Source organism: Thalassophryne amazonica, chromosome 9 (genome assembly GCF_902500255.1).
Source record: "Thalassophryne amazonica chromosome 9, fThaAma1.1, whole genome shotgun sequence".
NCBI lineage: Eukaryota > Metazoa > Chordata > Actinopteri > Batrachoidiformes > Batrachoididae > Thalassophryne > Thalassophryne amazonica.
The window spans coordinates 42,470,620-42,497,898 of record NC_047111.1 but is presented as its reverse complement, the minus strand read 5'-3'; the positions used below and the strand labels follow the sequence as shown (position 1 = coordinate 42,497,898).

General features: G+C 41.7%; 1 protein-coding gene across 9 annotated transcripts in view; it reads left to right on the top strand.

The window, feature by feature from the left end:
- Positions 1-27,279, top strand: part of tcf7 (transcription factor 7) — a 201,046-nt gene that overhangs the window by 139,191 nt on the left and 34,576 nt on the right. For 7 of the 9 annotated variants that reach the window (XM_034177966.1, XM_034177967.1, XM_034177972.1 and 4 more), the window contains exons 5-9: positions 15,846-15,933; positions 22,620-22,709; positions 24,212-24,331; positions 24,553-24,715; positions 25,022-25,129. In XM_034177966.1, coding sequence (XP_034033857.1) covers positions 15,846-15,933; positions 22,620-22,709; positions 24,212-24,331; positions 24,553-24,715; positions 25,022-25,129 — 569 coding nt within the window. The remainder of the gene's footprint in view (positions 1-15,845; positions 15,934-22,619; positions 22,710-24,211; positions 24,332-24,552; positions 24,716-25,021; positions 25,130-27,279) is intronic. The other 2 variants (XM_034177969.1, XM_034177968.1) reach the window with 1 other exon arrangement.

Sequence of the window (27,279 nt, the reverse complement as noted above, 5' to 3'; positions counted from 1 at the left end):
ATCTAACGGTGTGGTCAATTTGGTGGCGGGATTCACCGTGTGACAACGTTGTATTATTTCTGGAGCGGACAACACAACTTCATATCCAGTGCGTCTAGCTTGTGTTAAGACAAAACGTTGACTGGTTAGCAGGGCATGTAACAACGTTACTGCATGTCCCATGATTATAGATTATGCTTTTTGAAATGCAAAGGCAGCTGCTGCTAGACCCTGATAGCATGGTGGCAATCCTGTTTCAATGTTGTCAAGCTTTGTACTATAATAGGCCAATGGTTGTTTTCCTTCATTTGTTTCCTGCATTAGTACAGCACAAGCATAACCAGCTTTTTCAGTAACATACAAATGGAAAGATTTCCCATAATCTGGGTTACCTAACGCGGGAGCAGATTGCATGTCTGTTTTTAGGGCCTCAAAAGCTCCCGTTGCCTCATCTGTCCAGACGAGGAGAGCTGCATTGCTTGTTTGCCCCACTGCTCTAATCATGGCACGCAAAGGTGCAGTTTTTATAGCATAATCACAAATCCACGGCCGACTGTACCCTGCCATCCCAAGGAATGAAAGCATCTGTCCCACTGTTTGGGGTTTGGGAGCCTTGATTATAGCCTCCACTTGGCTTGGGGCTATACATCGCGTGGTCCCACACAACTGTCTTCCCAAGTATTCTACTTGTTGTTTGCAGAACTGCAATTTGTCCTTACTTACTTTATGACCTCCATCTGCCAATGCATGCAATACAATTAATGAATCTTTTTCACACTGTTCTTGAGTCTCTGATGCAATAAGGAGATCATCCATATATTGCACCAATGTACTGGGTATGTCAAGGTGTTGTAAATCTTCAGCCAGGACTTTGTTAAAGATGGCTGGGGACAGGTTCAGTCCCTGAGGTAGCCGTGTATACGTTAGCTGTTGTCCCAGAAATGTGAATGCAAACAAATGTTGTGAGTCTGGGTGCACAGGCACACTGAAATAGGCTGAACACAGATCGATTACTGTGTACCATTTTGCTCCAGCAGGGATGCTTGATAGTATAGTATGCGGATCAGGTACTATAGGTGCATCCATTTCTATTATTGCATTGATAGGATGCAGATCATGTACCAGCCGATACTCTTTGATATTGTTTTTAGGGATAGGGTAGATAGGAGTATTGCATGGGCTTGCAGTTTTTATTAAAACTCCAGCTGCCATTAGTCCCTTAATTACTGGTTTTATGCCTTCAATAGCCTGAGGTTTTAATGGATACTGCCTTTGGTGAGGCAGTTTTGCTCCCGGTTTTACTTTTATTTTTACTGGTAAGGCTGTTTTTACTAGTCCTACATCTGTTTTGCTTTTGGACCACACCACTGGTGGTATTTGCTCTAACAATTTCTCTTGTTGGGCCGATAACACTATCTGTCCCTCTGGTCTAGGATTGAGCTCCACTTTTTGAGCTATAGCCTCATCATTTACTTTTAAATTAATTCGTATAAACTGCTGGTCTTTTGACAGATGTACTTGTGGACTTTCCATGTTTTGCCATTCTTCAACTTCTGAGGCTGTCTTTACCATTGGACCTAGGTCATGGGATTCATACTTTTCTGAGACTAAAAGGGTCACATGAGGCGTGGCATTCGGCACTTGATACCATTGTTGTTCAGCTGAAGTTAGCTTGACAGAAGCTGCGGCCCCTTGGGGGCCTAAATAAGTTTCTGTGGTGGTTATGTGAAGCAGCCGTTGATTCATCAATACATCCCAGCAGCATGCATAGTCAGTTTGTTCTTGTTTGGCATCGAACATCAGGGTGACATGTAAAGGTAAACTAGGTGTACATACTGCTTCATAGTGTTGTTCTGCCCAGGGCTTCCATTTTTCCCATTCCAGTTGAAGATTTGAATTTTCTGGTTGTAACTTCAGCCAGTATACCATGGGTTGCACAGGTCGGACCTTGTTTTCCATGTCCATAAGCACCATAATGTTGGCGAGTGCTTCGTCAGGAAAGTGTATTTGCAGTCCTTGATGGGTACACACTATCTGGGTTTGTAGCTTACATAAAATGTCTCTTCCCAGCAAATTCACAGGTGTATTTTGTGGAGCTGGACCGTCCCAGGCTGCCGGAATGCCCCTGGACCCTCCTGGCTGGCTCGCCAAGTTCTGTCGTGGCTCGTCTTTAGTCTTCTCGGGATGTCGTCTTTTAGATAACACAAACTAATTGCAAGTGATATGCTAGAAAAGGACACAACACTTTAGAATAATTCAGCCTTAAGCAAGATAAAATGCACAGAGTTTTTAAGTTTATTTAAGCCTTCGACAAACTGAGTCCTCTAGAGAGACTGAATATGACAACCGCGCTCATCTATTTATTGGAGACCCGCGGGCATCACTCCTCCTTCGACTTTTTTATTTATTTCATTCCCAAGACATGGTTTTCTATTGGAAGCGTCCTCTAGTGAACCCTAAGCAGGTGTTAGGCCATTATTTCAACGTGACAAACGCTCCCATTAAAACGTGAAGGATTTACAACTGATTTTTTTAAAAGACCTTCAGCCACAGGTGCAGCTGGCCTGAGGGCCCCCCGCACGTGGCCTCAGCCACAGGTGCAGCTGGCCTGAGGCCCCTGCACGTGGCCTGCGGGAAAGCACCTAAAAGGCCTTGGAAAGCCCCTGACAGACTGAATGACTAATAGAGCCCTTTTTTTTTTGGGTTGAACACCTGCTAGTTCAACCAGAGGACATACAGTTCGGATCAGGACACTTGATAGTTCATCATAGTTCAAATAAGGACTTAAAAATTCTTCTACAGCTTGCATGATCCAACCTTGAACCTTCATGCGCATGCGTGAATTTTTTCACGCCTGTCGATTGCGTCATTTGCTTGTAAGCAGCCTTTGTGTGAGGATGGGTGTAGTCTCTCGGCATTTTTTCTTTGCAAGGAAAATGGCAGAACGACCGGAGCAGCACGACTGCATCAAATTTTGCCAGAAACTGGGCGACAGCCAGGTGGAAACTATTTGGATTATTCAGACGGCTTTCGGTGACGATCCTCTGGGCATCACATAGATTAAGGAGCGGTACAACCGGTTTAAAGACGGCCACACAACGGTGGAGAGCAAGCCACGCTCTGGGCAGCCATCAACATGCTGAAATGACCAGATCATTTCCAAAGTGAACGCTGTGGTGATGCGGAGCCGTTGTGTGACATGCTCACCTCTTCCACCATTCGGAAGATTCAGACGGCTTTCGTGGCTTTTCAGTGGCTTTTCAGTCGTGTGACTATCCGAGAAATTGTGGAAGAGCTGGGCATTTCACAACATGTCCTGTGAGACTTCAACACGGTGGCGCTTTTGCTGCACCATCAGCTTCGTGCCAAAGCCATCGGCATGAATTTCGCTGCAAAATCTTCTGTCACAGTGGAATGTGCCAAAAAAGTGCTGATGTCCACAGCGTTCACTTTGGAAATGATCTGGTCATTTCAGCATGTTGATGGCCGCCCGGACCGCGGCGCTCTCCACCGTGCGGCCGTCTTTAAACCGGTTGTACCACTCCTTAATCTGTGTGATGCCCAGAGGATCGTCACCGAAAGCCGTCTGAATAATCCGAATGGTTTCCACCAGGCTGTCGCCCGGTTTCTGGCAAAATTTGATGCAGTCGCGCTGCTCCAGTCATTCCGCCATTTTCCTTGCAAAGAAAAAACGCCAAGAGACCCATCCTTACACAAAGGCTGCTTACAAGCAAATGACGCAATCGACAGGCGTGAAAAAATTCACACATGCACACGAAGGTTCGAGGTTGGCTCATGCAAGCACACGTGATTCAAATCCATCAGGTTTTTGAAAAAATAAAAAGGTCGGATACTTTTCTAACAGACCTCGTATTTAAGGTCATTTAACCATTTTCTGCCCAGATGTCACTTGGCGTAAATAATGTGGCCAAGGGCATCCGTACAAGAGAAATTAAGTAAAGTTCATGTCTCAGATCTAAAAATAGCCCCATATTACAACTGTTGATCTGGCTTAGCTTGAATGTCCTTTTTATTTTGCATCTATCAAAACAAAAGTAGATTTTATGCGATGGGGAAATGTAATGATTTCTAGAGCTGGACTTATGCAGCTCGGGCTGTTTATTTTAATTGCAAGTGCAGGTTAAAATTTCTCCATTCCTTAATACTCATCACTCATCTTCAACTGCTTTTCCGGGTTCTGGTCACGAGGGCAACAGCTCCAGCAGGGGACCCCAGACTTCCCTTTCCTGTGCCACATTGACTACCTCTGACTGGGGGATCCTGAGGCATTCCCAGGCCTGTGTGGAGATGTAATCTCTCCACCTAGTCCTAGGTCTTCCCCGGGGTCTCCTCCCAGATGGACGTGCCTGGAACACCTCCCTAGGGAGGCGCCCAGGAGGCATCCTTACGAAATGCCCAAACCACCTCAGCTGGCTCCTTTCAACACGAAGGAGCAGCGACTCTACTCCGAGCTCCCCATGGATGACCTAACTTCTCTCCCTATCTCTAAGGGAGACACCAGCCACCCTCCTAAGGAAACCTATTTCGGCTGCTTGTACCCACGATCTAGTTCTTTCGGTCATGACCCAACCCTCCTGACCATAGGTGATGATCCTTAATACTGTCAGATCAAATTTTTCTGATTTTATATATTTACTGCTTATAGTTAAAACACTGTAAATTTATTGTGAAATATTGTTAACCACAAACATGCTCGTTTATCATGCACATTTGCCATGGAGGTAGTAATCAAAATCCTGACTGATCTCTGAATAAAAACTATTTTAAAAAGGTTTATATGAGCTTTATGTGACTATCACATGTGTAATTCATGAGTTCAGTTTTAGCTGGTGAACGTTTTCTGAATGAAAGTCAGTTCTTTCTCACCAGTCATCTTTGTCACGATGATTCAGTTCTCCATTTTCAGTCAATAAAATCTTGTAATCAGATTTTGGTCAATAACTCGAGTGGTGTTTGGTTGCTTTGCCACGGAGCTCTGGGCAAGCAGAACCTCCTCCTTGCTGCCATTTTCTGGGTTTGATTTTTCTTCATTTCTCTTATTTTCTCCCTTTAAAAAAAACAACAACAAAAAAAAAAAAACCTTAAAAGTAGTGGTAATCACTGTCCACCTTCTAAAATCTCCCAAAATAATTCCTGGCTCCTTTCTTTGCCCTGACACACCACAGTTTCACCAAAAAACACAAATGTTGGAACTTCTTACCGGCTTCCCACTGTACTTAGTTTGAAAACGTGGAGCACCAGCACTTCAGGGTCAATTCTTACACCATCTCATGGCGTATGAAAATAAAATGATTTTTCTTATCCATTGCACCATAGGCAGTCTTCCACAGTATGTTCATTGTGCATGCTTATACCACAATTACAGTACAAATATCATTAATTGTGCAGCGCCAGTCAGAAGCACCGTCGAGTAACATTATGCTGGAGCTGCCGCGTAGCGTGAGTCAACAAATATGCATCCAGCAAGGCACAGGTTAAAGGGCTGATACTTGAACTTAAAGGGTTGTGTGTGTTTGTTTGTGTTTGTGTTGCTCACAGATGTCTAGTTTTAAAGTAGTATTCCATTCAAAATTCCGTACGACAAGGGCACGCACACGTGCACACCACAAGTACATACAGCCTGGGTTGCTGTTGAACTGTTGCTGAAATCCTCATCTGTGAACACACCCTGTTTATGCTGTCACCACATCATTTAACCCAAGGGACACACACACACAGCATACGTGTGTGTGTGGGTGTGTGTGTGTGTGTGAGATGTGTGAAATGTGCATCACATAAAACTAAATATTCACCTTCTTGTATTCTTTCTGTCTTTCGTTTCTCTTTTGCGCTACACATCACATGTGCAACACATACGTGTATGCTAACACCCCCCCCCCCCGCCCCTCCGCCGCTGGCATTCCCCAGTACACTCCCTTGCATGGGGACTCGCACGTACATGCACATTAAGGCACGCACACAGTGTGTGAAGTGGCTATGCCGGCAGCCTTTGGCAGTCCAACTACTGCTCTGAAGTGGCCACACGTGCGCACGCGCACACACACACACACGATGGAAGCAATTATGGTGACAATTACACAAGCCATCTCAGTGATACACACAAACCAACACAAGGTTCTCCTTAGTGAGTGCTGGACGCACAACCAGTATGTTCCCTGTAGCAGGCACAAGCACGCTTTGGTGAAATCCTGCCTTTAGTAGAGGAGGGGCCTAAAGCAACAGCAGAGCTGGACAAAATATTGAAGTCACCACACAACTATAAAATCTGTGCAGAATGTTCATGATGCTGGAACCAAGTTCCTCTGAGTTTTTTTTTTTTTTTTCTTCTTCTTGTTTGTTTTGGGTTTTTGCTTTTTCCTTCTGACCTCACCACATTTCATCTGCCACCAAACTCTCACTAGCCGGTGGAAAAAAGTTTAGCTCAGTAGATGTCAGGTATTCACCATGGCAGAAGACTGCATCAGGTTATTTAACTTAAGAGTGTGACCACCAACATACATGTGCTTCAGCACTTGTCTGCATCCTTTGACTAAACGCATCCATCTGCATTGTCCCAGTATATACCCAGCTGTAAATGGATGCCAGCCACAGCTGGGGAAGTAACCTTGATGGACTGGCATCCTTTCGTGGGGGCATCATAGACACTCATCCACTTAAGCCTATGGGATCCAGGTATAAACACAGTCCATTAATCACATATTACCTTAACAATTAAACTTGAACTAGCTTTCAGGGTTTGTGAACAGTCTGCGTGAAGCTTGTTATATACTTGACAATATCGAGAGGGCAGAAGGGGAATACATCAAATGAAATGTCAAGTTTGGGAGCACGCGCTGGCACTCCGCTATGCCGTATCCACGACACCACAGAACTGCCTCGGGTCCTGAATGCCAACCACCCAGACAGATAACCACTTCATTCCCAATCTATCTACTGCAGGAAGGTGAAGTGTGGGTACATATTGGGGTCCTCAACACTCATGCATAGAGAAACGTGGCACATGGCCACAAGGCTGATGCTCCCACACAATGCAAGTAATACTCCTCATCTTAAACTCCCCAAGTAACCACTCATTTGATACAAATTCATTCCAGCAGTACCCAAGGATCCTCCAAAGCAACCTAATACAAAGATAACAAGTTGTCAACTTAAATCACTGGATAATGTCCAGGTCTCCTGAAACCCCTAAGGACTTGGACCTTCATTCTCCTGCAGAGATATTGGCATCTGCAAACTCATCTGTCCTGTGATGTCATGACTCCATATGATCTTCCCAGGTTCCTCTCTAGGTCAAAGGTCTAGGACCCAGGGACATGTATGTCACTGCCGAGATTGTTAATGAGTGAATGTCTACAAGTTCAACACTTTCACCATATACACTTCTTGTATATGGTTGTATATAAGTCGTTAATAGCCTCAGTGTTAGACTTGATCTAAGACTATTTCAAACCCCAACTCTCAGATTTCTCACTCACCTCGTAAGTGCTGCAATCAGAGAATCCACTGATTCCACAAAGATAAAGGCATCTTCCACAAAATTGAGGTCAGTAAACATTTCCTCGCAAACAAAAGCACCTAAGTGGTTTCTACAACCCTGTCCAACACCCAGTCCATGCAAGCATTGAACATTGTAGGAGCCAGAACACACTCCTGATGAACACCAGTTTTCACTACGAAAATCTGGTGTATAGCTCCATAAATAAGTCCCAGGGCTAAATTATTGAAAATTGGAATATCCATTCAAATTTCACTGCCAACTCATTTGTGTAAAAAATTGAACAATGTTGGACACAGACTGTTATCGTAGACGTGAGAAGTCTTCGCAGCGAACACAAGCCAAAGCGCTTGCGTGATCAGGGGTCTCATGTATGATGGAATAAAACAGATTTTTGTCCATAACTGCCCCTTAGAGAGCGTTACTAACACATGTACGTGGGTACCTTCAAAATCTCCATGCGCAATGTACATCCTGTGTTTGACAACATCCATAATAGTTGAATTGTTCAGCTTCCAAATTTATTTACGTATTTGTTGTTGTTTGTGGCCTTGTTCCTGAATTGTCCTGTTGTAAATGGGACTGCAGCAACATGCTTTCTTTCAACCCTTCTTCAGCTACAATGGACACATTAATGTAGTTAATGTAGTTTCTCCTTTTTTACATTTTCATATGAGCAGACACAAAGTGTTTGAGTTTTTTTGTTTTTTGTTCTTTTTTTTTACACCACCAGCTTTGCTCCCAAGACAACACCCCAAAGTCAAATCAAGCAAATCACTTTAATACACAGACGTCCATGAAAATCACTGAGCACTTTCACACCTCCTGTTGGGGTCAAACCCTGTTGATGTTGCTGTAACTTTGGTCTTTTCTCTAGCGCCATCCCCAGGACAAACTTTACCGTTGTAACTCAGATCCTGGTCTGGCTTTATGAATATTTAAATTGTGAATGTTTTTGCTCGAGCCAACATTGCATAAGTTATAGTTTATACTAAAACCAGCATATTTTCTTAAATATGGTGTATTTAAATGATTTCATGCGTTGTGTGAAACATGTTGTCTGGTGTTTTCCAGCTGCTGGTTGGCTGCACACAGCTCACTGTACAGTTGGAGTTGATGGGTGTAAAGCTTTGCCATTTTTGTTCCTTAGTGAGAACTTTTAAATCGAACAAATAAAAACTGTAGGTCAGTTGACAAAGGTGGAAATGGGAGTTAAAAAAAAAGAGGCTGTGAAATAGAAGAGTGCAAGACAATAACACTTGGAAACGAGGAAAACAAGTCCGCTCTCAGCTCTGATTAGATATTAGACCATGTGACCTCAGGCAGTCCCTGTCTGGCAATCCCCCTTTTCTGCAGACACATTCACCTTGTTTGGTGTGTGTGTGTGTGGGTGTGGGTGTGTGTGTCCACAGCTGATGTGATCACTCTGACTCACCCCTAATGACAGACTGGGCCACCTGCTTCTAGACCCTGATAGACGGAGCGTTTTTTCCTAAGATTGTGTTGTTGGCCCAGTGGAACCCCCCCCCCCCCCCCCACACACACACACACACACACACACAGAGACAAAAAAAAAAGCACTTAGAAGTCACTTGATCATCAACAACAGAAGATTTACACCAACTCATGTCAAATAGCATGGCCTTATTACAGTTTAATGAACTATAACTGCAGATCTTCATACAACTGCGCTATATCTAGACCTGAAAATTTCCACATGAAATATTGACTAATTATCAAAAAAAAAAATTGGTAGCATTTTTTTTCTGATATATGTTTATTAATAAGATCATCATGTTCATATATTCTAATAGATTTAAAGCAACTTGGCAAACTCCAGAGACGTAGCTGCTAATGAACCAGTTTCCATAAAATTTGGTGAGCAGATAAATCATGTTCCGGGAAATAAGGCCATGTTCAGATTGCCAGCCCAAATCCAATGTTTAGCATATGCAGATTGTATCTAGATTGTTTGATGTCTGTCTTTCTTTCTTTTCTTTCTTTCTGGCAGTGGGTCCTTTTGATTTGACATTCTGAACAGCAAAAAAAAAAGCCCACATGAAGTGCGATTGTTTTGGTTTCTTCCTTCCCCAAATCTGGTTCAAACTTAAGTGATTCAATTTTGGAACCGAGTTCCATAAGAATGTTTGGTGCATAGCCACATTTAATAAAGGTGGTGACAAAAAAGAAAGCTGTGACAGGATGTTGATTAAAAATTGATGTGCAGGTGGATGTCTGAGAAAATTAGGGATTTTGTTTAAAACTTTATTCCGGAACTCATTTTGCATCCCGAAAACATTTTAAGTAGCTACTTAATAACATTTAATACAGACATTCATGAATAATGAACTTCCATAAGATTTTGTTTGCAGTTACTAATTAATAAAATAATCTAATTGTTGAGTTGATTTGAGATCCAGAATGTTACAGATGTTGCAACAGTGAATTTAAAAGTTATCAAAGGATCTTTTTGAAATGTTTGAGCATATAAATTCTTAAGAAACGAGGCTTGATGCTACATGCAAGTGAAAAGTGCCTTCTAGTTGGTATTGTTTCAGTATATCAAATTAGAAATTTCTGATTAATAAAAAGTATTACAGATGTTTGGTATGTATGTGCAGCAACAAAAACGAGTGTTGTATTAAAATTTTTGTTGCATATAATATATATATATATATATATATATATATGAGAGTGTGTGTGTGTGTGTGTCCACCCTCTTCCACGGCTGTTGACCAACTGGGACATGAATAAAATACAGTATGGTTGTATTTACGCAAAACTGGTTTTAATTTTGACATACTCCAAAATTCCGTTTCACCCCTGGTTCGAACTATACTGATTATTAATTTCAGTCCTTCTTAACCACACGCTGGCTCTGTGATCTCCTGCAGTGTTGACCACAATCACTCCACCAGGTTTGTTTTCACATGAAGCATGAATCATGTTTTAAAACTTCAGCTGGTATCAATAAACACTTTTTTTCTGCCTATAGGATATTTTCCTTTTGTTGTTGTTGATTCTTGCATTTAGCAGAATCACGGTCTTGCCATCGTGACATCTCAGGCTGAGAGGGTTTTTTTGTGTTTTTAAATGTCCTCTGTCTTGCCTCAGATCATTCACTACCCACAACATCAAAACACTCTGTCATCGGTCCTATAAATGGTGTAAATAAATAACACCAGACTGTTTGATTACTGTTTTTGCAGCAGCTGTCACATCTGGTATTAATTTTTGGCAGGCATCTGAATATTACTTTTTAAGTTTCTTTTATCTTCCTCGAACCATTTTGGCCAGTCTTGAATGTGGTTTTGGTAAATAAGGAAGTCTCTTGTTTTAATTTCTTTTGATTTAAAACACTTTTACCCCAGTCGCGCTCTCTCTGTTTCTGTGTGTATAAAAGGTACAGTTTTCTGTGGCTGTGATTAGAGAGGTGTAGGGTAGTAGTAGCACAGAAGAAGACGACCTGTATAGGACCTTATGCCTATCGGTGCCTGTGACTATCCCTAGGTTCCATATTATGAGGTGGATGAAAGTCTCTGACACCCATCCTACGCAGGTTACTTCCAGCCAGGGCTGGTTCCCATTCACAGCTGGGTGGACTGAGACAGGGAGTCAAATGACGGACTGCTTATTGGTAGTCCAAGTCCTTATCCCACTGAGCTCCCTGCTCTATAGAACAGAAGAAATAATTTTAAAAAAGCAAACACGCAGCTTGTGCCTGTGTGGAAAAAGACAATTATGAGCAAAAGCCTTTTCAGTTATGACTCCTCAAAACCGTCTTTACCAATATACAGATTCCACTTCTCATAAAAGTTTTCTGTATTTAAATAACAAAAAAAACCCTTTATACTCGTCTTTACTGTACACCACATGGGCTGGTTATCAAGTCACTGAAAGGCCCCGATGCTGCAGCACTTTCACTCTGTGGTTGTAACCACCACGGCACATCATCAGTGCAGGAATACAATTTTGAGCTCATCGACTCTCACTTCAACATACACACATTCTGATAGCTTCGCTCTGACTCAGATTGTTTCCCTTTGAAGAGTTTCCCGAGACACTGACATGGCGACTGTGAGATAGTTACTGTATTTGTTATTAGAAGGCCGTGTTAAAAGGGGCATTCCAAAGAAAACTGCACGATTACTGCTGCTAATTTCCCCCTTCAGGTTTCCCAACAAACCAACTAACTGTGTCAACGCTACAGTAAACGTGTGCCTTACAGAAACTAGTGTCATATTTCTGTCGCTATTAAGTGTGACAGATTAATAACTGAAGCTATACCTGTGCATAATGTGGTTTGGATTTTGTTTTTGGTACTGAAGCCACTTGCACAAATTTGATCTCCTCACTGGCATGCAATCTTAGATTAGATTAGATAGAACTTTATTGATCCCTTGGGAAGACTCCCTCTGGGAAATTGAGGGTCCAGCAGCATTGTATAGCAGCACACAGGGTAAGAAGCACACAGAGTATCAAAAGTGAAAGTAAAAAAGAAAACCGGTTTGCAATATAAATACCAGCCATACTGATCAAAACTGGTTTACTGGCTACGACTGTTCCTCTCTTTCTGACCTCTGTCTTCCTGTTACTCCCCTCCCCCTGGGTGAGGAGTTGTACTGTCTGATGGCCTGAGGGACAATGAGCAAACTCGTTGTAAACTGTGCGTGAATGGAGCACAGCTGCATCCTAGTGTGCAAAAACCTTTTTGAAATGTTCAAAATTTCTGGTACGCATAAATTTCATACCACTTGGCATGAACTGCTTGTGAATATTGCGGACCCTATTTGCAAAAAATGCTTGTCATTTTTTGCAGGGCATCTGAAACTGAAATTAGATTAAGAGATGTTACATCTGAAATAAATGTAACTTTACAGGTACAACCCCTGGCAATAATTATGGAATCACTGGCCTCGGAGGATGTTCATTCAGTTGTTTAATTTTTTAGAAAAAAAGCAGATCACAGACATGACACAAAACTAAAGTAATTTCAAATGGCAACTTTCAGGCTTTAAGAAACACTATAAGAAATCAAGAAAAAAAAAAATTGTGGCAGTCAGTAACGGTTACTTTTTTAGACCAAGCAGAGGGAAAAAAATATGGACTCACTCAATTCTGAGGAATAAATTATGGAATCACCCTGTAAATTTTCATCCCCAAAACTAACACCTGCATCAAATCAGATCTGCTCGTTAGTCTGCATCTAAAAAGGAGTGATCACACCTTGGAGAGCTGTTGCACCAAGTGGACTGACATGAATCATGGCTCCAACACGAGAGATGTCAATTGAAACAAAGGAGAGGATTATCAAACTCTTAAAACAGGGTAAATCATCACGCAATGTTGCAAAAGATGTTGGTTGTTCACAGTCAGCTGTGTCTAAACTCTGGACCAAATACAAACAACATGGGAAGGTTGTTAAAGGCAAACATACTGGTAGACCAAGGAAGACATCAAAGCGTCAAGACAGAAAACTTAAAGCAATACGTCTCAAAAATCGAAAATGCACAACAAAACAAATGAGGAACGAATGGGAGGAAACTGGAGTCAACGTCTGTGACCGAACTGTAAGAAACCGCCTAAAGGAAATGGGATTTACATACAGAAAAGCTAAACGAAAGCCATCATTAACACCTAAACAGAAAAAAACAAGGTTACAATGGGCTAAGGAAAAGCAATCGTGGACTGTGGATGACTGGATGAAAGTCATATTCAGTGATGAATCTCGAATCTGCATTGGGCAAGGTGATGATGCTGGAACTTTTGTTTGGTGCTGTTCCAGTGAGATTTATAAAGATGACTGCCTGAAGAGAACATGTAAATTTCCACAGTCATTGATGATATGGGGCTGCATGTCAGGTAAAGGCACTGGGGAGATGGCTGTCATTACATCATCAATAAATGCACGTTTACGTTGATATTTTGGACACTTTTTTTATCCCATCAATTGAAAGGATGTTTGGGGATGATGAAATCATTTTTCAAGATGATAATGCATCTTGCCATAGAGCAAAAACTGTGAAAACATTCCTTGCAAAAAGACACATAGGGTCAATGTCATGGCCTACAAATAGTCCGGATCTTCATCCAATTGAAAATCTTTGGTGGAAGTTGAAGAAAATGGTCCATGACAAGGCTCCAACCTGCAAAGCTGATCTGGCAACAGCAATCAGAGAAAGTTGGAGCCAGATTGATGAAGAGTACGGTTTGTCACTCATGAAGTCCATGCCTCAGAGAGTGCAAGCTGTTATAAAAGCCAGAGGTGGTGCAACAAAATACTAGTGATGTGTTGAAGCGTTCTTTTGTTTTTCATGATTCCATAATTTTTTTCTCAGAATTGAGTGATTCCATATTTTTTTCCCTCTGCTTGGTCTAAAAAAGTAACCGTTACTGACTGCCAGAGTTTTTTTTTTTCTTGAATTCTTATAGTGTTTCTTAAAGCCAGAAAGTTGCCATTTGAAATGACTTTAGTTTTGTGTCATGTCTGTGATCTGCTTTTTTTCTACAAAATTAAACAACTGAATGAACATCCTCCGAGGCCGGTGATTCCATAATTTTTGCCAGGGATTGTACATTTAACTCATGCGAAGGAATGAAAATGCAGCTGTTTTATCAATCCATTACTATATATATATATATATATATATATATATATATATATATATATATATATATATATATAATTACCTTTGAGACAAGATTCCAAACGTATTCTTCACCACATGACATGCACAAGACAGTGCATGGGAGTGATGAAATAATGGTTTCATCAGCCAATTTCTGAGAGCAAATGCGTCATCGGCTATGAAATGCTAACTCTTTGCTTTGGTTTGCATTAAATTCTGTCTGACCTTGTTTATTATGTATATGTATTATAGAATGTGTAAAGTACGCACATTATTACAGCACATGATTTTTGTGTGTACCTGTCATTTATAAGTGAGGCCCAAGTGTCGTTAATTTTTTTTTTCTTTTTTTAAATTCCCCTCCCCTCTATATCTTTATCCAAAATTTGTGTGGCATTGAAGGGAGCAATGTACGTTAAAGTTGAGTAGTTTAGAGGTTCACAGTTTTACTCAAGATTGATGACTTAATATCAGGAAGGGCATCCGACCTAAAACTTGTGCCAAATCTGCTGTGGCGACCCCAGGTGAAAACCACGGGAGCAGCTGAAGGGACTTACAATTTTTTAGCAACTGTCTAAATTTGATGAGTCAGGGATGGAGGAAGTGGACTTGAGGAACGACAGTTGACCAGGAGAAGACATGAGGGACAGTGTGTTCAGGGCGTGGAAGACCTGAGCTGTAAAACGGCTCGACTGAGTCAGTCACATTCTTTGTTCCCAAATTTATAGCGACTTGGGGTCCTGAAATGGGCCAGGAGCCACGACCAAATTATAGTCATCTTCAGCATTCCTCTGCTACAAACACATTCAGCAGCTGGGTTACGCTAAGTGGTAGGTGCTGTCTGCTGACAAATGACTTCCTTTGAAGGGCACGAACCGCGAGCGAGTGAGTGAGAGAGAGAGAGCGAGAGAGATGTGTAGACACGTTGAGACATAAAAACAGACTGTATTTCCTGTGAGAACGTAGAGTCAAATTGATTAAGTCGCTTTTGTTAGAAAATAGTTTTGCTAAATAAGAGATAAGAAATGTGCACTCCGGGTCAGCATATTGGCACCCATGACGTTTAAGTATAAAATTTAAAATACAATCAACAAATGAAACAATTTTGTATAGTCAGAATTTCTAAATAACATGAATGAAGCTGAATTGAATTGAATTACAACAAAAATGCTTTCAGATGGTGAAATAAAAACGGACTTGAAATGTTTGTTAGGTCAGTTATTGGCACCCTTTGGTCAGTTTACAGTAAATCATCACTGTTACAGCCAGTTAACTTTAGACACGCCAGGGGATGGGTACATGAACATTTCCAAGTCCCTGGATATGTCTTGACCTTCAGTTACATCAGTCATAAAGAAATAACAACAGCATTGTCTGCTATGGTGATTCTGTCTGGAGCAGACAGTTCTTAAAGACTAAGTGACTCTGCAAGACCGAGACTAGTGACGGAAGCCATTCTGGAGATTAATCCTATGACCTTGTGCTAGTATTTTTGCAAATGCATTTGTGTAAAAAGAACAGAAAGGCAACAAACAGTGTGGGAGAGACAGAATATGTTGTATTGTTGTTAATGTGTGTGTGTGTGTGTGTGTGTGTGTGTGTGTGTGTGTGTGTGTGTGTGTGTGTGTGTGTGTGTGTGTGTGTGTGTGTGTGTGTGTGTGTGTGTGTGTGTGTGTGTGTGTGTGTGTGTGTGTGTGTGTGTGTGTGTGTGTGTCCTGCAGGCGTTCACAGGCACCAGTCCCAGGACCTCTCAGGCTTCTATTCCCTCCCTCCAGGTGGCGTTAGTCAGATCACTCCATCTATGGGCTGGTGAGTCTCTCACAAACAAACACACACCAGCATCTTATTCGTCCTCTGTGTACTGGTGATGACCTTGCAAATTCTGCGTTTATTCCGTAAAGTCGACAGAATGCCACAGGTACTGTTGGTGGGAGAATGAGAGTCTCTGTTGATTTAAAAGCTGATGCTCTGTGAGTATTCGAGAGCAACATTATCTTAACTGTTGCACTCACTTTGAATTGAACTGTCTTAACACAGGGGGCTGGTTTCCTGGCCAAGTGATCATTCTGCCACTTGTGTTCCTTTCCCTCATCAACCACAAAGCAAGATTGCTGAGTTCCCACCTCTCAGCAGTTACCCTTTTGTCACACCAAGGATTGGTAATGTGAAATTGTATTTTGTGGGGCCTTGTAAAATGAGCGTGTTGGTGACGTTCTGAACCCTTGTCAGTCCCACCGCAGCTTTGATGTTGTCATTATGGAGTGACACAACTGTTAATGTTAACCTAGTACGTGCATTCAGAGAGCATATCTCTCCAGCTTTCCAAGATTCATGTCCGTGTCTTTTAAAACCTTTTGTGATGTCTCTCGTCAAGATTGCTAAAGAATGCAATAAAGAGAAACTGTTTATTCCAAGGGCATTGAACTCGGTGATTCCCCAAAAAGTAATCATGCCTCCCGCCATCATAATCTTCACACACGCTTCTGCTGGGACCAGTGGTCCATATACCACTGTTGGCATGGAAGCAGATTTCCTTTCATGATCTGTGATTTCAACTTCAAACTGTAGTCGTACTCGTGTGAAAGGCAGAGAGTTGCATCTCTTAAATGAAACATCAACCAGAATAGTTTGACTAAAACACAATAGTTAATGGTCAACTAGCTAAATGTAATTTAAAACAGGATGTTATTGCCAAAAAGCATCTCTCACAGGAGGCAAAATAAGATGGACTTTGCTAAAAACCTTCACATCTGTAAGTCGCTGCCTTCTTTAAGAAGTGATGGATTCCTGGAAATGTTGGCAGGGATGTTATTGCCTCAAACTTGAAAATAAAGCAAAGTCTTTAAAATGATACATCAGAGAGATGTGAGTTTTTGTGTTCATCTTTTCCCTGTAGATTGGGAATTGGCATCAGTAGAACAACTCCTCTCCTTCCGTGTCTGTGTTAGATTTGGTTTTCAAAATGGCTCCTTTTGGGGATGTTGTGGAACCACATCTGTTACATATTCACTACTTGCATTTAGGTTTTCCATCAGTTGAATTCTGCATTGATTGTGAGCTCATAATGTCACGCTGCGTGATTGTACACTCAGAATGTTAAGTTTCCATTGATTTGTGGATCAACATGAATCTATTTATTACAACTTAGTCTGTGGGCCTAAACAAATCCCCTCAAGGAACAGTTAAGGGTTTACAACAAATGTCACGGAGATTTGGGATAGAAGCTTAAATCGTTGTGGTTTTGTCCATGTGGGCATAAGTGTGTGTATGTGTGTGTTTCTTGTTTCTCTGGGATGGGCCGTTGGTCTCCAGAGTTTTTCCAAGTCTCATGACTGAGATTTAGAGACATTTTATCTGTTTCAGACAAGACCACTTACATTGGATGTTCAGTCAGTTATTGGCAACTAATCTGCTTTAATCCAGATTATTTGCTTGCTTCGGCCCCTTAGTGCGTGTAATCCCGTGTTGAGACCGATTATGGGACAAGAGAAAATTAATGGATAAATGTTGTTTTTTTTTTTGTGGGTTTGACGATTAGTCTGTCACACCTCCTGTCCCTGCTTGACCACCTCCATGAGATCCTGTCAGCAGTTAGTTGCCTCGAACCAGAATTATACTTGAATTTATTTGAGACTTATTTCATGTAAAGTTGCATCTTTGTAGCGGCTACTGCTGTGATGGGAACGAGAGTCTCAAAACATGTTGCATTATTAAATATGGTGGGAGAGTTGAAGGCAGTGCGGGGGTCGAGATTCCTCAGCATCAGTGAGCCTCTGTTGGTCAAGAAAGACGAAGCAGCAGCAGCATTGAATTGGCTCAATGCAAACACATCTTCCCTTAATTTTATGGTCTTTATTTGTAGATTTTCACAGCCACCCAATTAAATTAACAAAATATTTGAAAAGGGGAAACTTAAGCCTCTGCAGCTAAAATTTCATCACGTGTTGGTCTATAACTTGTCCTCCACTGCTGAGCAGCAAAAAATCATGGAGGTTGAGTATTTGCTGGAAGTATTAGCTGACAGAAAAATCAGTGGTCAGAAAGTCACAATTCTCATTTTGTGGTTTTGTGACAATTTAAAAATATATTTTGTGCCATTAACGTAAAATCTAAAGAACAGGAGAACAGTCAAAAGTTGATTAAGATCATTTGTATTGTTTCACAGAGAAAACAATTGTGTGTTATACACTTTTTCCTAAAATAAACAATCCATTAAAGCTATTTGTTTGACCTTCTCCTCATATCCAGTACCTTAAGACTCTCATGTACAAAATAGGAATGTTGTGGCGCTCTAGCCTTGGTGGTTAATTTCTTGTCGGGGACTAGAAGGAGAGAGCATATCTCACCCATATTGGCCTCTCTTCATTGGCTTCCTGTTAATTCTAGAATAGAATTTAAAATTCTTCTTCTTACTTATAAGGTTTTGAATAATCAGGTCCCATCTTATCTTAGGGACCTCATAGTACCATATCACCCCAATAGAGCGCTTCACTCTGACTGCAGGCTTACTTGTAGTTCCTAGGGTTTGTACGAGTACAATGGGAGGCAGAGCCTTCAGCTTTCAGGCTCCTCTCCTCTGGAACCAGCTCCCAATTCGGATCAGGGAGACAGACACCCTCTCTACTTTTAAGATTAGACTTAAAACTTTCCTTTTTGCTAAAGCTTATAGTTAGGGCTGGATCGGGTGACCTTGAACCATCCCTTAGTTATGCTGCTATAGACTTAGACTGCTGTGGGGTTCCCGTGATGCACTGAGTGTTTTTCTCTTTTTGCTCTGTATGCACCACTCTGCATTTAATCATTAGTGATTGATCTCTGCTCCCCTCCACAGCATGTCTTTTTCCTGGTTCTCTCCCTCAGCCCCAACCAGTCCCAGCAGAAGACTGCCCCTCCCTGAGCCTGGTTCTGCTGGAGGTTTCTTCCTGTTAAAAGGGAGTTTTTCCTTCCCACTGTGGCCAAGTGCTTGCTCACAGGGGGTCGTTTTGACCGTTGGGGTTTTTACGTAATTATTGTATGGCCTTGCCTTACAATATAAAGCGCCTTGGGGCAACTGTTTGTTGTGATTTGGCGCTATATAAATAAAATTGATTGAAATTGATTGATTGTCTTGAAGTGTGTGTGTGTGTGTGTGTGTGTGTGTGTGTGTGTGTGTGTGTGTGTGTGTGTGTGTGTGTGTGTGTGTGTGTGTGTGTGTGTGTGTGTGTGTGTGTGTGTGTGTGTGTGTGTGTGTGTGTCACAAACAGAGCACCGCCCCACCCGCCAATCTCCATGATGGATCACAATACCACATGATTGCGTAACTGTTTTCAAGCTGGCACACATGGTGCAACTTTTCTATAACCATATTTTCAAGTAAAGATATTTATGTCAGAACACCTGGGTGACTTCTGTGAATCCAACACCCCTCTGTTTACTGCAGACATGCTGCCATTTGTTATTGATGTATCGTGCATGACTGATCAAATCTGCAAGAACTAACGTTTGATAGAGAAGAACAAAGATGTGCATGAAGGAAAATAATTCTGGCTCAGTGTCTTCAAGTGTTTTTGGGGGGGGGGGGGGGGGGGGTATGCATCATATTTTCAATTACATGTATAAACAGACCTGTTGGGTTCTTCAGTACAGAGGGTTAGCAGTTTGTTCATTTAGGTTGTTTGTCAAAAAAGACTTACAACCATTGATATATACGAGGTCTATTAGATAAGAAACCGACACTTTTATTTTTTTTTAACTATATGGATTTGAATGACGTGCGATTACACCAATCATGCTTGAACCCTCGTGCGCATGCGTGAGTTTTTTCACGCGTTGGTGACGTCATTTCCTTGTGGGCAGGCCTGGTCTGGCCTTTAGGGTGCCTGGTCCCGCCCTCTCGGCTGAATTCCTTTGTTTCACACGCTGCTCGAGACGGCGCGCGTTGCTTTATCAAAATTTTTTCTAGACCTGTGAGGAATATCTGAGTGGACACTATTCGAGAAATTTAGCTGGTTTTCGGTGAAAAATTTAACGGCTGATGAGAGATTATGGGGTGTTTCTGTCGCTGTAAGGACTTCCCACGGAGCGGGACGTCGCGCAGCGCTTCCAGGCGCCGTTGTCGGCCTGTTTCAACCTGAAAACATCCTAATTTAAGGCTTAATTCACCCAGGACGTCGTGAGAGAACAGAGAAGATTCAGAAGAGGCCAGCATGAGGACTTTATGCGGACATTCTACTGTTTAAGGACATTTTGTAATGAAAGACGTGCGCGCAAATTCGCTGAGTCATTTCCGTGATGACTCGGCGAATCTGTGTGCGCCGCGACAGGAAAAACATCTCCGTGTTGAAAACCATTTGTAAAATTCAGGCGGCTTTTGATGGCTTTCAACAAGTGAGTAACTGAGAAATTGTTTAACAGCTTGGGCATGTTCCAACTTGCCCGTTAAGGTTTCCAACGGAGGTGTTTTTCCTGTTGCGACCCCCCGCAGTCGGGTCCGGCCCGACATGCGACTCTGCCCGCACGTTCTTTCATTACAAAATATCCGTTAACAATGGAATGTCCAAATAAACTCCTCATGCCGACTTCTTCTGAAAGTTCTCTGTTCTCTGACGACTTACTGGGTCAACAGAGCCTGAAATGTGGAAGTTTTCAACTTGAAATGGCGAGACGCTGCCGCCTCGAAGCCGTCAGGCACCGTGGGCCGTCCTTAAAGCGACACTACCAGACCAAAATCTCTCATCAGCCGTTAAAATTTTTACCGAAAACCAGCTGAATTTATCGAATGGTGTCCACTCAGTTGTGCCTTACAGCTTTTGAAAAAAGTTTTATCAAACAAAGCAGCAGTCTCTGAGCCATTCCTAAACAATGAAAAATCGACGAGAGGGTGGGCGACTCCTCACTCAAAGACTGTCCACAGGCGAATGACGTAACTCTAGCATGCCCACGAGGGTTCAAGCATGTCTGATGTAATCACACGTGATTCAAATCCATATGGTTTTTGAAAAAAATAATAAGGTCGAATACTTTTCTTACAGACCTCGTAAATACATGCAAACAAGCAACTAGTACTCACAGATCTCTAGTTTACATCATTTTTGACTGGTTGCATCCAGTCAGCTGAGCCATTGGACTTCTTGTTTATTCAGTACTGCATCAAAACGATGCACAAGAGATCAGAGAAGTGAACCGAGAGAAAGATCTCACAATGAACAGTGAGTGTAGTGAACCAGAATTGAGCCTCGCTGACATAGTGATGGACCAGCAGAGAACATGAATAACTAGAAAATGCAAACGATTGAATAGTCAAATGAATGAATCCTAATGAGCCGTCTCTGTCAAACAAACCGTTATTGCCATTACTACACTTAGCAGCTCTTTATAGCCATTTTTTTTTTTTTTTTTTGACTGGCTTGAAGTGACATTAAAATAAGGTAATTGAGAACGATGTTGAATGTGAGTACTCTTCACGCTTTTTTTTTTTTTTTTTTTTACAACTTTTCAGGTACACTGATGGCTTTGAACTAAACATTTTGCATGGTCAAAATTACTTTCTCTTGTTCAATCTTTTCTCAAAAAATGACATGTTGTCGACAAACGCAAAACAATAGCTGTGCATGCTTTTTCCTCTTACTCTCAGAACCCTTACTAACTAGGGTTACTTACTAACCCTAACCAAAGGATTTTATTTGCTTCCCTTCCCCACCTTCTATCTCTTGTGGTGCTTGTGTACTTACTTGACAGTCTTTTATGCATGCACACACACGCAGAGCTGCCAGATCTTGGACTTTTCACAGGAATCATTCAAAAAGTTTCTACAAATGACACCACATTCACGTGATCCCAGTTTAAAGCTCATGAAGAATGCAATCTGGAGTACGTGGTTATAGAAGAGCCATAATATTTTGTTTTACGCCAGAAGGACATCCGGTGTAAAACTTGTGCCAAATCAACCTGTAGATCCACCTCAGATCTACTGTGGTGACCCCAAGTAAAAAACGAGGGAGCAGCCGAAGGATTGATCTAAAAAACATTATTTTGTGTTCTCTTTTTGTTTCTCTTTGTCAGAGAACTGAACAAGCATAAAATGATTTGGCTGTTAAACAAAGTGTTTGGGCCTCCTTCACTGAGGCATTGATTTAAAAATTACTGTTTTATGACGGTTTTACACAGATTTTTAAATAGATTATTTGCTGGTTAAACCCCCAACGGAACTGTGTCTCAGCAGATTTATGTCCCTGTATTTCCAAGGGTTTGTTTTTCTTTTCCACATTAAAATGGAAGGCTGGTGTTTCGGATTGTCTCTGGTCTGAAGCTTGTTTGTGACCTGCTTTAGGTGTAGATGTGGGTTGATACTTCCACAGGTTTATTAGATTTTCACATTAAGATCTGACCAGTAGGTTTTGCTGAATCCAGGGATTACATTTAATTCGCCTTCAGATTTAAGAACCCAAATGTCCCTTCATGGGTTTTTAAAGTTGTACCAACTGTTGGCGTCTCTCCCCTCTGCTGTGCTGTGGCAGGCAGAGCCAGCCAGTCTACCCTGCCCTGTCATCCTGTGGGTTCAGGCAGCCCTACTCCTCCAACCTCCCCACTGCCTCCTCCTACTCCAGGTATTGTACCCGACTGGGTCGAGCCAGCCCGGGGGGGGTGTAAACAAAGCAACGCGCTGCATCAACAACTCCTGTTTATAGCATATTCAAAACGCTGGATCTGGAGTTTTCCTTTCAGCACCACAAAGTCATGTTCTAATTCCAAAAATAAAAGAAAATCCAATTTGAGCAAGCGTGCTGTAAACAGGACGAATGTTTTGGCAAAATAAGCTAAATGGAGGCAAACTGAGCTGAGCCACGCAAGTCGCTGCTGCATAACAAGCACATACAAAAAGGCGCGCGCACACACAGCTTTCTCTCAGGTTGAAAGATGAGCATAGGTTTATCACTATTATTTGTGTAAGTCTGATCCACAAATTCACTCTCACCTCATGGGTCAGTTAGTAGTAGTAGTAGTTGTGTGTGTGTGTGTGTGTGTGTGTGTGTCTTTATTTAAATGTAATTTAAAAATGCTTTGCAAGGGGGTTTTGGTGTGTGTGTTTTGTCATTTTAAATTTAATTTTATGTTACATACTAATTATATACCAAGCAGTACATTTTTATCAGAAATGTAGGGTGCCTGAAATATCATAACTAAATATGCCAATGAAGGCAGGTTAAAACATTAAAACATTTCTATTTATTTTGTTTTCCTCCAAAGCTCCTTTGACACATGCTGCCAGCAGCCAGTGATGTTCGATACTTGTTTCCTTATGCTGCAACAGCACTGAAAAAAAAAAATCAGTCTTAACAACCACTGAGACAAATGAAATTTGTATTATTTTGAGGACTAAATACCTAGTCAAAAATCTTTATATTGCCCTTTTGTAGATCCTGATGACCAAGATTAATTTCACCAGGTTTTAAGTCTAAATAGTGTTCCAGAAATTTATTTATGTATTTCACATATATGGAAGGGGTGGTGGCCAAGTGGTTAGTGCACTTGGTTTCAGTGCAGAAGGTTCCCGGTTCAAACCGCACCCCTGCCACATTTCTCCATGTAATGTGGCATTGCATCAGGAAGGGCATCCGGCATGAAACCTGTGCCAAATCAACATGCAGATCCACCTCAGATCTGCTGTGACGACCCCGAATTAAAACAAGAGAGCAGCTAGCTGATGGGACTAAGATCTGCCCGTTTTTCTATGTGGCTGTGAGGCCCTCTAGTGGAGAGAAGCAGTTGCATCATCCTGCTTTTGTGAGATCAGGCCTCAACCTGAACTCCAGAGCTTGCATATCAAGCAGTCCTACTGCTGAAGGTTAAATTTTTAAGCCTTTAGGTCGTTGCCTGCTTGAGCTGGTGTCAGATGCCCACTGCAGTGCTCCTGCCCTGATGTGTCTGACTGAAAAGCTTTGTGTGCTTCATAGCTTGTTGCTTAAGATGTCTCTGCCGCGCAAGTCTCTGCCTTTGACCATCACATTTTTTTGGGGGGGTCTGAGCTCAGTATTTCTTTAAACTGTTAAAAGCTTTTTCCTTCTTTTCCCCTCTCTGTCTTGATCCACCTTCTTTTCCCCTCCACCAGGTTCTCTCACTCTCTGATGCTGGGCCCATCAGGCATGCACCCTACGGGGATCCCCCACCCAGCTATAGTGCCTCCTTCAGGCAAACAAGAACATGACCAGTATGACCGGAGCATGTACGTGTAAGTACTTTTACCTGCATCAAAACGATGGGGCAGGTCAAGGAACAGTCGGTGTGTCACTGTCCTACTAAGTGGTGGAAAGATGTACAGAAAGAAGAGGAAAACTCATATCTGCAAAAAATTTCATCAGTGTTGTTTTGCTGAGTATGTGTGATCCTAAAGATTTTGAAGTTTTGTTTGTTTTTTGTTGTTTTTTGTTTTTATCCCGGCTGGATTCACAGGAAGCCACAGGTGGAGGTCAAGCGGGAGAAGGAGCCCAAGAAGCCAGTCATCAAGAAACCCTTGAACGCCTTCATGCTCTACATGAAGGAAATGAGGGCGAAGGTCATTGCTGAGTGCACGTTAAAGGAGAGCGCTGCTATCAACCAGATTTTAGGACGGAGGGTGAGGGATACGGGCACACAAACAAAACCAAAATGACTGATCCTGTTTCCACAACTGTCTGTAATTTCACACATGATGAACATGAAAGGACTGAGGTAATGTGAACGCCCATGTGTGAGCCCTCTGCTGATCCCCTCACATGCTGGAGTCATAAGCACCGAAGTCGTAGTTGCTGGTGCTTGCACCTGGAAATCACATTTACATGCTCAGAACATGCAGGCAAAATAAAACGTACAAAACGTTTGCAGACGTCAGAGCTTTCTGAAAATGTTCAGAATTGCCTTTTGTGTGTTTGTGGGTGTGCAGTGGCATGCACTGACGCGTGAAGAACAAGCCAAATACTATGAGCTGGCCAGGAAGGAGAGACAACTCCACATGCAGCTCTACCCAACCTGGTCTGCCAGAGATAACTACGTAAGTTTTTTGTTTTCGCCTCTTCATTGAATGTTCTGCTTTTTTTAATCAAGCATCGGGCCAGATGGATAAAACTCAGGATTGCTATTTTTCACCCAGTGCACAAAGATAGCACAAAGCCCAACGCAATTATTATTGGTAGTTTCTAACCAATGCAGATGTCATTTTAACTCCCAGTGCCTGCATTGTCTAAATAATACCACTTGCATTCTTGTGAGCATATTAGTCTAAAGATGAGGTGTGGTCTGGCACAAAGCTGCTGCATTTATTGTTCATCTCCAGAAAGTATTTGTGTCATAGAATGGCAGAAACATTGTCTAAAATCCAGTGCTGTCACGCACATAGAAATACCACAACACTAGACATGCTTTACATAACCAGCTTCACGATGCACATACTGTACACTCTGCCTGCACATATCATCACAAGGAACCTGCAATGTTGTAAAATTATTATGACTGTGTATTATGGCCACTGCAGCAAATTAAAAAGAAAAAACAAGCAGCAGGAGGATGGGTAAAAACCCCTGTTTTATGGCATTCATTAAAACATGTTTAAATAAATTGAGTTTCAGATATTTTATGCATGCATCATCCATTAATATTTGTTTGGAATGTGCCTTTTTAAGATTTAGAACAAATGCTAAAAAAAAATAAAATCCAAAACAGTCAAGCTATGTACAAATAGGGAGTGACATTATCCTTACCATACAATAAAATCCTAAATTTGTTAAAAACAAATCTGGACTACAAGGCATTACATAGTTAATCCAGTTTTCCCACCGTGACACAGTTTGTGGTTAACATATGCAGTTATCTTCCCCATTTTGTAAATGTCCATTATAATGTCAAGCCATGAATTTAAAGTTGCACCCTCTTGTGATAACTACCTGTTTGTAAATTTTCATTTAGATTTACACATTTTCTCCAACAGACTGGGGAGGACTCATCATAATGAGATTTCTGAAAGGGTTTAATATGCTGTTTATTAAACCTTTCCACCTAAACTCCCTCCACTTCTGTGATTTGATATACTTCCATTGAAATACGCATAAAGTACACAATGAAATGAATCGAAACAACTATTAAATAAGTAAGTGTAAACATGGCAAAAGAAAAAACTCACCTTGATACTGCACTGCTTCACCTCAGGGAGCTTTGGTGGCCACTGTCTGCTGTGTGCTCTGAGAGGTTGGTATTAATCCATAAACGCACCAAAAATCCTTTAGCTTACATCCATTTCCTCAATACCACTGTGCTATGTGTCTGATGTGCTCTAGTTTAAAGGGAAGGCCACTCGATCATCTTCAGCCTACAAAACACATACAAGTATAAAGAATGTAATCCCAAAACTTTTTTGCACTGCATCATCTATACACTGGTATTTTTCACTACTTAAATTACAAAGTACAGTGCATACGGAAAGTATTCACAGTGCTTCACTTTTCCACATTTTATTTCTTACGGCCTTATTTAAAAAAGAATGAAATTCTCTTTTTCCTCAAAATTCTACACACAATACCCATAATGAGAATGTAAAGAAAAACACATTTTTCTAGCAATTTTTGCAAATTTATTCAAAATAACAAAAAACTAAGAAATCACATGTACATAAGTATTCACAGTCTTTGCCATGAAGCCCAAAATTGAGCTCAGGTAGTTCCTGTTTCCACTGATTGCTGTTTCTACAGCTTATTTGGAGTCCACCTGGGGTAAATTCAGTTGATTGGGCATGATTTGGACAGACACACAACTGTCTACATATATGGTCCCACAGTTGACAGTGCATGTCAGAGCACAAACCATGCATGAAGTCAAAGGAATTGTCTGTAGACCTCCAAGACAGGATTGTCTCAAGACACAAATCTGGGGAAGGGTACAGAAACATTTCTGCTGTTTTAAAGGTCCCAGTGATCTCAGTGACCTCCATCATCCGTAAATGGAAGAAGTTCAGATCCACCAGAACTCTTCCTAGACTTGGCTGCGCCTCTAAACTGAGTGATCGAGGGAGAAGGGCCTTAGTCAGGGAAGTGACCAAGAACCCGATGGTTACTCTGTCAGAGCTCCAGCATTCGTCTGTGGGGAGAAGAGAAAGTTCCAGAAGGGTAACCTTCTCTGCAGCAATCCACCAATCAGGCCTGTATGGTAGAG